We start from the raw sequence: 14,672 nt of genomic DNA, 5'->3' as shown, positions 1-14,672 counted from the left end.
CTGCTGAGCCTATAAGGGTGCTGCAGGTTTTTCCTCCCAAGGTGGAGAACCTTGCATTTATCGGTGTTAAACACCATGAGGTTCTCATCTGCCCATTTGCTGAGCTTGTCCAGGTCATCTCCAGAGAACTACTGTTCACGTAGCCCCTGATCCCAAGCTCCTCACAATAAATGGAAAGACTCTAATTAACGTTATTGGAGGAAGACAATCTAATTGCTAAACCACAATACCAGTAAGTGAAAACTTCACTAAATGCTTTCCTGATGCCACACTGTAAGCAATTACCGTAGCTAGTATGTGCCACATGTTGTGAATGAGAAAGCATCCAGTCTGCAAGACCATTTCTATATTACTGGTGTCCCACACATTGAAAAATTCTCGCATCCCTGCTCTGACCACCAAATACATTCCCTCTGATTAAAGCTCATCTAGCAATAAAGTATGCTTACTTTTTAACTATCTAGAGAGCTAGAGATCACTTTTGACTCCACTGGAGATGGCAGCTGTTTGGGAACTGGCTAAAACTTTCCCTCAAGATTAAAAAAACCTGGGTCTCATAGTTTAAGCCACTGCAAGCACCTGGAAAGATTAATCATATGCACAGCATGCAGACCACAACTTCCCCAAAACAGGTGCTTTGACTCAATGCTGATGCATCTAAGTCTTTTTCTTTCAATTAAGTTAATTACATAAACTGGTTAGAATAAGACTGAGGGCATGTCTACATGAGACACTTTACTACCTGTAAATAAAAACAACAAATTTACTCCAGAGTAATTACTGTGCAGTATGGCCCTGCGCAGGCCTGTCCCTAGGGGGTGCGAAACAGGGCAACCACCCTGGGCCCCGCACTTTGGGGGCCCCTGTGGAGCTGGGTGGAGCAGCTGTGGCGACTCTTGTGCTGCTGCAGCTTGCTTCACGTCCAGTTGCCCCCCTCCCTGCCCCCCCTACTGCCAATGGTGGCGGCAGCTTCTCTGGGTCTGAGGCGTGTGGGATTGGAGCAGGGGAGGGGTCCCGTATGGGCTGATTTGCCCTGGGCCCCTGCTCGGGTCGGCTCTGGCCCTGAGTATATGTGCTCCTGGTCAGCTGAGCAGCAGGGGGTGGGATATTGTTCCCTACCCGTGAGAGCTGCCTGCTACTGGGGTGTGCTCCACCACCAGAGCCCAGGCAGGAACAATGTCCCCCTGCCCTGGTAGTACAGAGCTCCCAGCCCCAGCTCTGTGATTGCGAAGCAGGGGTTGGGAAATAAGAATCTCCCAGCCTTGGCTCCAAGGTCGCAGAGCTGAGGCTAGAAGATAAGAGCCTAGAGGTCCCACTGGCTGCTGCAGAGAGTCAGTGCAGGGCCCGTGGGGGTGGGAGCAGACTGCTGCCATGAGCAGAAAATCTGCTCCGGCTTCCTTGCACTATAGATGCCTGCCCTGGGTGAGTTTACTTTAGAGTAAATCACTCTAGAGTAAATTACCGTAGAGTAAGCCCACCCCAGAGCATTTGTACATGTAGATGCACCCTGAGAGATGAAAAGATGTAAAGGGGGAACATATTTACTCTGGGGGGAGCTCTGGCAAAGAAGCTGAGACATAGAAGATGCATGGTAAATATGACGGTAAAAGGTCCAGCCATCCCTTGAGGTAATGGGAACCTCATCTGACAGTTCGCAGTAGTGCCTCTTCCACTTGAGAAATATCCTTGGGAGTCCATTCATCTGGTTACCAGATTATTTTAAGCATGGTTTGTATTGCTGGTTATAGTGCAGAATCCAGCTAAGTGAACAAGTTCATACCAGAGAAAAGTTGTTGAGGGTAGTCAAATTAGTTTTAAAATTATATCTATATGCCAATTTATTTGCAATTGCATTTTTAAAAAAACAAGTATTCAGCCTGACAAACAGGGAGTGTGTTGTACACTAGGATAGTATTATGGAAATGTGCAGTTAGCAAGGAGACATGTACACAGAACTGTAATTTGCAAGTAACAAGGTGTGTGTGTTCTGAATAAGTAATTACAACAAGGAAAGATTCCCGTGAAGCCATAATACTGCTCTCTGCACTAAGTCTGCTGTGATATACAGTCAGACTACTGCACTATAGCTCCCCAGTGCATTGAAGTTTATTATAACAATCACCCTCTGCTTTTTTGCTCTCTTTGCTGCCCTACCCCACTGCTAAAGGAAAAAATAAAGCAGCAGCACTGTGTTCTGTGGTTTGAGAGGACTAAGTAATTGAAGTCGAGTTACTGCAAATTCTCAGCAATTCTGCCAAGCTTTGGCTCGTGGGTGTTAGTTTGCATCTTGTAGCTTCCGTACAGTTAACTGTGTAAAACATTTCCATTGTATCCCCTGTTTGGTCATAGAATCATATACAAATAGGGTTGGAAAGGACCTTACAAGGTCATCTAGTCCAATCCCCTGCTCAAAGCAGGACTGGCACCAGTTATATCATCCCAGCCAAGGCTTTGTCTAGCCTGGTCTTAAAATCCTCCAAGGATGGAGAGTCCACCATCTCTCTTGGTAAAGTGCTTTACTACCCTCCTAGTGAGGGTATTTCTAATATCCCTAAACTTCCCTTGCTGTAACTTGAGCCCATTGCTCCTTGTCCTGACATCTGTCACCACTGAGAACAGTCCAGCTCCATCCTCTTTGCAACCCCCCTTCAGGGAGTTGAAGGCTGCTATTAAATCCCCACTCTGTCTTCTCTTCTCCAAACTAAATAAGCCCAGTTCCCTTGGCCTCACCTCATTAGTCATGTCCCCCAGCCCCCTCACCATTTTTGTTGCTTTCCCTGGACTCTCTCCAATTTGTCCACATCCTTTCTGTAGTGGGGGGCCCAAAACTGGACATGGTACTTCAGGTGTGGGCCCCAAAAGTGCCAAATAGAGGAGAATAATCACTTCCTTTGATCTGTCAGCAACATTTGCAGCCCAGTATGCCGTTAGCTATCTCAGCAACAAGGGCACGTTGTTGGCATATATTCAGCTTCTTGCCCACTGTAACCCCCAGGTCCTTTTCTACATAGCTGCTGTCTAACCAGTTGGTCTGCAACTTGTACGGGTGCATGAGATTGTTCTGTTCCAACTGCAGGACTTTGTACTTGTTGTCATTGAGTCTCATGAGATTTTGTTTGGTTAACTCCTCCAATTTGTCTAGGACACTCTGAATCCTAGCCCTACCCTCCAGTATATCTATTATTCCCCCAGTTTGGTGTGATCTGCAAACATGCTGAGGGTGTACTCCATCCCATCTTTTAGGTCGTTAATGAAGATATTGAATAAAACCAGCCCCAGGACCAACCCCAATTGGCTGCTCCAATTGATACCACTTACCAACTAGACATTGAGCCACTGATTACTACCCTTTGAGCCCTACAATCCATCCAGTTTTCTATCTACCTTATTCCCCCAACCCATATTTCCTTAGCTTGCTTGCAAAAATTTTGTGCTAAAGTCAGGGTATCCCATCTAGTGCTCTCCCCACATCCTCAGAACTAGTCATCTCATCATAGAAGATAATCAGGTTGGTCAGGCATGACTTGCCCCAGGTGGATTCATGCAGACTGTTCCTAATCATCTTCTCCTCCAAGTGCTTAGAAAAAGATTCCTTGAGGACCTGCTCCATGATTTTTCCACGGACTCAGGTAAGGCTGACTGCTCTGTAGTTGCTTGGATCCTCCTTCTTCCCTTTCCTAAAGATGGGCATTATATTTGCCCTTTTCCAGTCATCTGGCACCTTTCCTGATCTCCATGAGTTTTCAAAGATAATGGCCAGCGGCTCTGCAATCACATCTTAACACTGCTGGGTGAATTGTATCCAGCCCCATGGACTTGTACACATCCAGCTTTTCTACATAGTCTGTAACTTGTTCTTTTGCCACTGATGGCTGCTCACCTTCCCCCCCAAACTGTGCTGCCAGGTGCAGCAGTCCCAGGGCTGACCTTACCTATGAAAACTGAGGTAAAATAGGCAGGCTTTTCCACATCATGTGTCACTAGGTTGCTTCTCCCATTCAGTAAGGGACTCATACTTCCTTTTCTTGCTGACATACTTGTAGAAACCCTTTTTGTTAACCTTCACATCCCTTGCTAGCTGCAACTCCAATTACACTTTATCTTTCCTGTTCTCATCCTTGCATGCCCAAGCAATACGCTTATATTCCTACCCTTATATTCCCAAGTTTCCACTTCCTGTAAGCTTTCTTTTTGTGTTTTAGCGTACTGAAGAGTTTCTTGCTAAGGCAAGCTGGTCTTCTGCCATACCTGCTAGTCTTCCTGCACATTGGGGTGGTTCAATCATGAGCACTCAATAAGGTTTCTTTAAATTACAACCAGCAATCCTGGACCCCCATCCTCCTCAGACGGGCTTCACAGGGGATCCTTCCCATTAGTTCATCATTGTAGTCTGTTGAAACATACACCTTCTGGGATGAATTCTCCTTGTGTTAGCTGTTTCTGAAGGCTATTTTGTTTTGTGTATGAGTATATTTTTAAACTAAGTGAAAACCTTCTTTTTCTGTTCAGCAATAGTGAGGTAAAGTCAGTACCTACTTCTCTATTTCTGGAGGGCATATAAATGTTCTCCCTATTTTTGGTAGGAAAACTCTCCTATCAGGATTCCAAGATGCCTTTAGCATCTCTTTTCTTCTTGAATCCCAGGAGGGACCTTTATACATAGACATAGATACTATGGATGATGCAGCTTTGCAGCAGTAGTCCTGGCACTCCTTACCATTATTCTGTCTCATCCCACTGAAGTGGCTGTTCTAGGGTCAGAAGTTTCCAGCCCAGTCCTAAATCCACCTTAATGTAATTTAGATCAACTGCATTCCACTGACCTTCCTTTAACACAATGGCTTTTTCTGTCCTAACTACACTACCATATTGTACAGCCATAGCTGTTATGAATTTAAGATATGAATATGAAAACTGGGTCAGCCCTGACCAACTGTGTGACAGGGATATTGTATCCATTCCCTGATATAGCTTCCAATCTTTAGGGAGCATGTCATTATTTTGAGGACGCTTATTACAGCTCACAATAATGATGGATAGGCCAGCCGCCTGGCTGATTTTAAGAGACAAAGAGACCCAGACAAAGAAAGCAGTGGAAATTACTGAGTATGTCACAGAAAATATAAAATATTTGAGGGTTTAATCTCCCATCCTGGACAGGGGGTTATATATGCAAGTCTTGTTAGCAGCTACAGGATTTTCTTGCAGGTCCATTGCTAGGAAAATTCATCCTGACTTTACAAAAGCACAGCCTTTCTTGCATCATCATCATAAGTCAAAGTTACAGAGTAGTTAGTATTATTAGTGGTAGTAGTTTAGTATAGTAGTATTACTACTATCACTAATAATACTAATTGCATCTGAGATTATCAAAGTGCTATATACTTACAAAAAGGGAATTAGTGCGTTACAGTTCCTATTTTTTCCATGATCATCTCATTTTCACTCGCAGCACTAGCCCCTCCATACCCAACATTCGGAATTATAGTAACGTTCTTCACAAACGCCCAGAAAATGTCTGTCATAAGTGAAGTTACTGTCTCAGTAATGACCAGCAGAATATGTACTGCATTTAATATATTGGCTTGGTAAATCTGCTTTGTCCGCTCTAAGTGGTTGTCTGTCATAACCATGTCTGTTCAGAGTGAAGTGCATTATATAAATAAAACTATACAGACAAAATGTTTGTCAATCAGCAAAAAAGGCTATATACCTACTATCCAGGGCATATATACTTTGTAAGCATTGGTTTCCAACAGATAAATGTAATCAAGGTTTATATGCTCACAGAAGCCAACAGGATGGGATTGTTTCACTCGAAAGATCAGAAGAAAATTGTAACTAATGTTGTGGAAAATTACTTTGATATTGCTTTCTCAGTACAGCATCACAATTAGGTAGCAATGTGAAGCACAGGGAAAGAATAAATGAATAGTAACAAATCAACACAAACAGCTACTGTCAGGAGTACTTTGCTCAGTGAAAGTAATGTAAGCATTACTTAAAGTTTTATGACTGTAGTTTTTATACTGGTTTAAGCAGTACATCAAGGTTTTACCATCGTGCTTGCTAGGACTAAAAGAACAGAGCAGAATTTCTGGAACAGAAAGATAAAACTAAAGTACCAGCGTATTTTTATTAATCTTATTTTATAAGTTAAACTATGTAAAATTAAAGATGACTGAACATACTAGCAGTGAGAAATGCCTGCTTGGCCAGTGCAAAATTCTGCTATGCTGCTTTTCAGTGAAAAAAATGATCTTTATTGACTTTTACATAGCTTGCCAGATAGATTTCAGTGTGTTGTAAATGCATTCAGCTATGCAGTAACTACATGGGAAATACAGAACAAAAGGCTAATCAAATAAAACTTTGCCAAACAGAATCCATTGTCCTAAATAGTTTAGTGACACTTATATTTATTTACTTCTGTTGAGGCAGCAATCAGGCCAGCAGATGAGAAAGCAAATCTTTTAAAAGAGGAAGCATGCTCTGAAGCCCACCTAAGTTGTCTCTCCCATACACTGACAGATTTCCACATAGCTTGGTGCACTTTAAAGACACATGCCTAGCCTTCTTTTCAGTGAAACGATCAATCAGTCCTTTCTGGCTATAATTTATGTTCTATGGCACAAATGCTTCAGGGACAACTGGCCCAATTTTCAGAGGTGTTGAACATGGGACGCTCCCGAGTTGAACAGAGTTGCGTGTGCTCAGTGTATCTAAATCGTTGATATATGAAAAATAGAAGTACATTTATTGTAATTCCAATGAACAAAAATGGTAATCTGATGTGTTAATCGGGTCCAGGTTAGACCTTTTTGGCAGTAACAGATACCTATATTTCTGTTAATTTTACTTCTATATAGAGGATCTTGCCTGTGGAATTTAATAAATTAGTTGGCTGGCTGCATCACTGGGGTGCCTCAGTTATGTTTTTGGTGGCCCCATTATACTACTTCTGCCAACCCCCCCAAAATCTCATCACAATGTATTACAATCACTGTCAGTACTCAAGAGGTTCATGACCGGAAGATCAGGATATTAAAAGCCAGGACTATTGGGAAATGCAAGAGCAGTGTGGAAAAGCTTGCATGTTGCCCATTTAGGGCAGTGCAGTAGGTCTGGATATTTGCAAATAGAAAAGTAGACACTTTGTTGTTGCTGTTGTTTGTTTTTGTTTTTTAATGTTGAAACTATAATATTAGTGGGTAGTAAACAACAGGAGCAAAAGAAACCCAGCAGTGCAGAAGTAACTCCCACCTGCTGTGTTTGCTGTCTCCAGTTCTTTGTGCACAAACAACCCCTTTTACAGGTGAGCAATATGGTCTAGCCTTGGGACACTGTGTTATCCCTCTGAGGACTGAATTTGGCCAAACCCACTAAATAAGAAGGGTATTTTAGAGGGAGTCTGCATTGGGTTATTGTGGAATTCATTTCCACCACACCCACCTATTGATCGTATTTTAGTGTCACAAAGATTAATGAATCCTTAAACTTGCAATACTTAATTTGTGATTATTTTTGTTTTGTTGCAGTAAAGGTTAATTACGAATGCCAACACCTTTCATGGGGCAGATTTTTTATTGCATAGTAAAGAGAGATGACTGTGAGCCTTGTTACCCACCAATCCTATTCTGCAAACACAATCAAAGTCTTAGACAAAGAAGAAGAGGCCTGTGGGGCTGGGGAGAATGATGCTGTCATGTAGGGCTATTTCCTAGGTTGCAAGCTCTCCCTGCATTGATCTCTCCTCTCAGTATCTTGTCTAGGAAGCTTAATTTTATGGAGACCCTTCAAAAGGGGAAAAGGGGAACAATGCCATACTTCCAAATCAGCAGGGCTTTAGCATCTTTCCTTGTAAAGATGCCATAGCTTCCTTTTTTTAAATTCATGCAGTACCATGCAAAAATGGGAGCAAGTCAGGTTTTTACAGCATGGCTGACAGCTGTGGATCATCTGTAAAGAGGTGGAATCTACAGTGTAGAAAGTAACATCTTTACTATGTAAGAACACGAGATGGTCAGTTTATAGAATCATAGACATCGGGTCCGAAGGGACCTTGTAGATCTTCAAGTCCGACCCCCCACCTGGGCAGGAGAAAAACCGGGCTCAAATGACTCCAGCCAGGCAGGCATCAAGCCTCTTCTTAAAAGCCCCCAGGGTAGGAGCCAGCACCACTTCCCTTGGAAGTTGGTTCCAGATACTAGCCATCCTGACCGTGAAGTAGTTCTTACATATGTCTAATCTAAACCTCCTCTCCAACAACTTGTGACCGTTATTCCTTGTTATGCCGGGGGGCGCTAGAGGAAACAAGGTTTCTCCCAAACCCTTCTGGTCCCCCCAGTGAGTTTATAGACAGTCACCAGGTCTAGGTATTGCAAAGGGAATATCCAGTTTCTGTTCTCACCTATATTCAGTGCATCCCAAACTAAACCAGTAAGCATAAAAGGGCATAATGGGGCCCAAAGTTGTCCTCTTATTGCCCTGTTCTCCGAGAAATATATGTATGAAGCGTCCACTGATTTCAAATGCAGCATACCTCTAAGAACTTGGGTTCTTCTGAGTGTCAGTTATTAATATGTTAGTTGTTTTGCATCTAAATATACAAAAGTAAATTAAAAAAGCAAGTGACTGGGAAATCGTCTGCTTTCAGTTTGTGCCACAGCATTAATTCATTATTTCAGCAGTTTCAGCTGAGTGGCTGCTTTCAAAATTAGAGTGCAATTGGTCTGAAGTAATAAATATATTAATGTATAAATATGTTTGTTAACATAGAAATAAACACGTAATAAATCTGGACGCAGTGAGTGGCACTTAATGTAATGATGGTTCTTGGGCTCAGTGTCAGGGTACAGCACCTTTAAAAGTGATAGCAATATTTTCCTTTTAAAATGCTCCCATTATTAGAAGTGGATGTTAACTGGGACTAGTGAACAGAATTCTTCTCAAAGTGGTGTTTAATCACAGGAGAAGATGCATCTGATATAAAACAAAACACAATGTCCTTTTTTGGGTACACTACTGTGAATGTAAAACCTGGCTACGCTTTTATCAGCACCCATTTTGGCTGGTTATCACTTAAGTATTTTAATATAACTGAGTCAGCACAACTCCCTTTTCTATATAAGTTCATGCATCTCACCTGACCCTCATTTCATGAGATTTCATTCGTTTTAATCCCAACATTACCTACGAACTAGGTGAAGAGGGTCTCCCCAACCCTCATAGTAGAAATGACAAACTCATTAATAGAATAGGTAGGAAGAGATACTCATGATGAAAGAATTAATCTCACCATTTTAAGTGTCTTGAACTTATAATGTTATGTCTCTCCGCTTGGGTCTCCCATATAAGCAAATGCCAATTGGGAGGCATGCATCTTCATGGCTGGTCAGTGAAGTGAGTTTCTTTGGATTTACACCACTGTAAGTAGGAGCAGATTTTGGCCTCAACTGAAGCAGATAACCTTGGTGACAAAGCAAGGAATCTCATAACCTGGCAAGTGTTTATTGAGTCTAATTTAAAAGCCAGTTGTGCTTTCAGCAATTTTTTACTTCCAAAAACAGACTCTATAAAAATAAATTAAATATCTGTTCAGAGGAACGCATGTGCTCAGATGACCTCTGTAAAGTATGTAAAGAGGGTTAAAGACACAGCAGAAATTACTGGATGGATGGGGTAGAGGAAATGCTAAATAGAAACTGGAATGCTAACCTGGTGTCTGCTGATGGACTATTTCTTCTGGATCCTGTAGATGAATGAAGACGACAAGCCCAGCCGCTCCAAACAGCAAAATGAAGGAGAACATACATGTCAGCCTCATAATTACAGTTCTCAAATCAATCCAGTTTTGACCCAGGAAATGAGCTGCGTGCAATCTCCAAAATGCACTCTTCACTCATAGTCCCATCTTCTCAGCTGGTGTTACAGGATAATACCACCTACAAGAGGCAAAAAAACAAACCACATACAACACATACATCACTTATTTTTCAAAACATTTTTCAAGACAGGATATTTTTTATTTTTACACCTGATGACTGAACTACATATTCCCCTCTTGATGCTAATAGTATGCATCTGGTCAAGTTTTGAACCATCCATTTGCTTTTAGTAATGAGCATGTCACTTTGCATTTTCCACTTCTTAAAAGGAAAATGTGGAATATCATAAAAAAGTGTAATTTGGGGAAAATGATCATGCAGCAACTGCAATTTGAGCAGAAGCCCCTTTTAACAGTCTGCTTGCTTCAACTGAAGCATGTGTCGCTTTTTATTTTTCACTGGTTAAACAATATGAAAACCATACAGTGAGATAATATGGGAAAAATGATCACACAAGTTGCAACTTCTGTGTGAGATCCAGAGAGAATGAGAAACAATTTGCAGCTCTCTGCGTCATTCTTGGATTTTTTTCTTTTTCAAATAGGCATGCACCAGAGGCCAAACACACAGCTCATTGATAAGCTTGGTAGATGTATTGACTGAAGGAAGTGGTATGTTCCAAGGACCTGACTTAGTTGTTTTGGTCACTTTTAACTGGTTTGGATAAAGCTAGCTTTGGCAGGAATGATGGTGTTGATGAACTATTAAATGTGAGCAACAATTCTGTATAAAGGAATCTATGACTTCTAAGTCAGACATTGAACTTACTCCTGTGTATAATCCCAAAGAGATGCCAGCACAACTGAGCATGGAGAAGCCCCTATACCCGGTACCAAAGCCCCAATTTGGCAAAACCTTTAGAAAACATTTAACTTAAGGTATGTGTGTATTTCCACACAAATCAACGGCCATTTCCAGTAAGATGCTAAGAAGTGAAGAAATGAAAACTGAAGAGAAAAACATTTAGTATCATCTCATTCTGTTGATGTTAAGGACACACTTTTAGTCTGATTCTTCATTTTTTTTCAGCTCAATCAAGGCTCACCTTCCTGGGGGATTAGGGTGGGGCTGGGCTCTAAAACTCATAATTTCTTTGCAATAGCGGTAAACGCTGCACTTGTTCTTCTTGGGTAGGGACAGAAATTACACATAAACTGATGATGAGAAACCAGTTCAAATCCAGAACACAACAGAAGTTCATTGTATATAAACCACTTTCAAAATGGCCAAAACTGGTTGAAGATAAACCTATATGGATGTATCAGACTTGACGGATTTAAATTAAATCAGTTTATTGAACTTCTGTCCCAGATCCCCTCCAGTTTCAAGTTAACTCATAGTCCCCCGGCATCCTGGGATGCTTTGCACTTCCCTCTTAAACCCTCCCTTGTAGAGTGGGTGGGCTAGACTTGGCCCAAGCTGTCTGCCAAACAGATCTGAGCCACCGCCAGCATGTGGCTGCATTTCTGGTGTCAAAAGTGAATGTTCACTTGCTTATTAGTTCAATATACACAGCATAAACTAACCTGAGAAGATTGAATCAATTCAGTCTTGAGCTTTTTGACTATCTGTACTTAGCCCTTATGATATCACTGAAACAGAAGCTGCCCCGGGGGTCACAAATTAGAGTCATGGGCTTGCCATCACTCTGTCTTTCTTATATTGCTGACTAAGATGGGGGTTATGGTTTCCAAAGGTAGTTCTAGCGCAAAAAGGGTGTTTCCATTGTGGAAAAGTTTGCACTATGAGATGTTGAAGTGAAAATGGTTTATGGGAAAAGGTTGTAAAGCTTTTAATTCATGATAATTACTCCAGTAAAATTCTTTAAAGTGATGACCAGAATGTGCCTGGAATATTCTCTATAGTAGCATCTTATTTATAGTTTTTATATTTTTTTATGATAGTCTTTTAATGTTGTGCAATGCTTTGAGGTTTTAGATGTGTAAAATGTGCTCATCAAGAACTTGAGTCACACATATGCAATAATTAAAAGCACGCACTCCAGTAATAATGCAGTACATTAAGGACCAGCATTTTGGTAAGTAGATCTGAAATTCTATATGTGCAAGCGAGGTTTAGTCTACAAGGGACATATGATAATTGTGCTAAATGGAAAGGGAGATAATTGGGCTACCCACTCTCCTCCAGTCCTGTGAAGCCCAGTGAAGTGATTTCAGTGACTCTGACTGATGAGTTTACATGATTATTTAATGGCATCCATGTTTCTTCAGAGTGCAAAACAGCCATCAGGAGAGCTGGAGGGCAGAAACATTGGTAGATGTCTGTATCTTAGCAGAATGCAAGACACTGAGTTGTCTCTATGAATATCTGAGTTCAGCTTTAGTTTTTGGTGTATATTTTAAAGTGCATTAACTGCATATTTTCCTCTACTGTACTTCAGCCTCCTTTCTTTTTAAAAAGAGAGAGAGAGTGAGAGAGGGAGAGAGAAACAGCTATTTTCTAGGTTGTGGAAAACTCACACAGATACATCCTAATAATCTTTCAGAGGGTCTATCATATTTGTGGACCTATGAACCAAATGCATTAATTCTTCATGCTAAAGATCCATGTACTTGTTTACTAAGGACCGAATTCTGCTCCTATGGTTCCTTCAAACCACCCAATGAAATCAAAGGGAATAGGTCTGGGAATGCACCAGATCCAGTTTAACTTTGAATGTGACTGTGACTAAGTATGGTTTAAATGGGAATACTCTGTCCTGTCCCTGACACATTCAGTCATTGAATAAAATGGGAGCTGGTATCAAATAACTTGTTTTGTTTCAATAAACCAAACCCAGGCCCACCAATGCTTGTAAAGTTGTAAAACAACTGTAAACATATCTGAGCCTAATTTGCACAAAATGAACTATTCCAACCAGGAGACTTTACAACACTTTCAGCTCTCCTGTGAAATATGAATTTTCATTTCCACCTAGGAGAAATTTTACAGTCTTTGCATTCTCCTGTGAATGAGGAAGGGTGAGCATGCCCAAAAGCTTGCAAATAAAGACTCTTTTTGCAAATATCTAGTTGGTCTAATAAAAGATATCATCTCTGCCATGAGTTCTGATTCCTGTAAACATTCAGGATTCTCTAGTCATAGCCTCTCTCTAAGATGTGGTGCCCATTTCTGTCACATATGAGCTCTTCACAACTATAATATACTTATCCTCACAGAGCAGCTGTTAGATAGAGAAGTGCTATAATTCCCATTCTGTAGGAATGTGAAACTGAAGTACATGGAAGCTAAAGGCTGAATCCTGTTTCACTTTACATCACGCGCAGACTTCTCAAGATGAAACACTTAACAAAAGCTACATGTGTGTATACTGAAGGAAGAATAGCTCCTTTTGCCCCATGGACAGGCTGTTACCTTTAGTTATGTGGCTGTACAATGAATGTACAAGGGAGTAGAGAAGCAGGGAAAGAAAAGAGAGTCCCCTTCCACAGCCACCTTTCTTAACAAAAATACAGACCTTAGAAAGCTTAAATGATGGGTTTGGGCTTCTCCCTTTTCCACTGTCCTGTAATTATTTTTTCACTCAGTTGACTTTAATTAACCTGCCCCAGGCCTGCAAGCCTGGGAAATGAGAACAAGTTTTTATACATGCAAGTCATGCATTCCCTTAGTCCTCCCAGCCCCAGCCTCTTAGCTGCAGTAGCAAAGAATCTCTTAAACCAGTTAGCACTGATTTATGCATGTAAATGAAACACACTGTAAAGGAAAATACCAGGAGACATTATTTAAATCATACATAATTTTAAGAACAGGCTAGTATCATACTGGCTAGTATCAACAGGCTATTATCATACTGGGTCCCTGACTCCCTAGTCTGAGTGATCAGGTTCTCATGGACAGCAGTCAACTGGTGGTGGCCTTTGCCTCAGATCTGGAGCAAAGCTCATACTCATGCCTTTGGACTTACAGTGAGATGCCTTAGCTGTTCTACCACCACGTTTCTTAAATGGGTAAGACGAGGAGTCAGCAATGTATGGTCTACAGGTTGGATTCAGCCTGTAGCAATTTCATCCAGCCCACAAAGCCCAGATATTGGCAACGTTTTGGTAGTGGGGCAATTCAGTGGCATTTTGGCAGTGGAGGGTTTCAGTGAGAGGTCACACATATAGTGGCCGTCATGGTAGGGAAAAGTGGCAGCAACAGTTTGGTCAGAAATGCTAGCCTGCCTTGGACCAAGCTGTATAATTTTGGCCCCTGCTCCAAAGAATTTGCTGACCCCTAAATAAGACAAATTAATACTGGAATACACAGTATTGCTGCCAGTGCAGAAGATCAGATTGCAGGGAGGCTTCCACTCCAACTGTACCTTTGGACACCCAAGTGAATGTGTCACACAGTGGGGCTCACCTAGAACCTGCAGTAATGAAATGAAATGTGTAATTTATAATTTATACCATCTGTACACTTCAGAGGTGGACAAAGCTTCTCTGTATTGATATAAGTTTTTATAAGGTCACCCATTACCATTCTATCTTAGTGCTCTGCCCTTGAAAGCAGCAGGCGTATGTGTGTATGCTGACAATAATTAGCTCTTATGTAGCACTTTCCAGTTTCAAGTATCAATCACCATAATACACACGTATGCAGTGAGACAAGTATAAGGATCAAACTGAGCAAAATGTATTTTGTCACCAAAGCAGGCATGTAAAACAAATCATGCTACAATTTTAAATACAAATATTCTGATATGATTATGAGGAAGATATCTGCATATTTTAGCAGGATTTTCAGACATTAAGTCCTTTATTTTCAAACACAACAATA

At 41.2% G+C, this 14,672-nt stretch overlaps 1 protein-coding gene across 3 annotated transcripts in view; it reads right to left on the bottom strand.

The window, feature by feature from the left end:
* The window catches only part of CHST8 (carbohydrate sulfotransferase 8), a 278,209-nt gene that overhangs the window by 216,216 nt on the left and 47,321 nt on the right, over nt 1–14,672 (bottom strand). For 2 of the 3 annotated variants that reach the window (XM_019535853.1, XM_019535854.1), the window contains exon 2: nt 9,718–9,944. In XM_019535853.1, the coding sequence (XP_019391398.1) occupies nt 9,718–9,826 (109 nt within the window). In that variant the 5' untranslated portion in view covers nt 9,827–9,944. Of the gene's footprint in view, nt 1–9,717; nt 9,945–14,672 lie in introns of those variants that run through there. The other variant, XM_019535855.1, reaches the window with a different exon arrangement.

This window comes from Crocodylus porosus, unplaced genomic scaffold (genome assembly GCF_001723895.1).
Source record: "Crocodylus porosus isolate Cpor-Errol unplaced genomic scaffold, CroPor_comp1, whole genome shotgun sequence".
Taxonomy (NCBI): domain Eukaryota; kingdom Metazoa; phylum Chordata; order Crocodylia; family Crocodylidae; genus Crocodylus; species Crocodylus porosus.
This window is presented reverse-complemented; position numbering and strand designations above follow the sequence as displayed.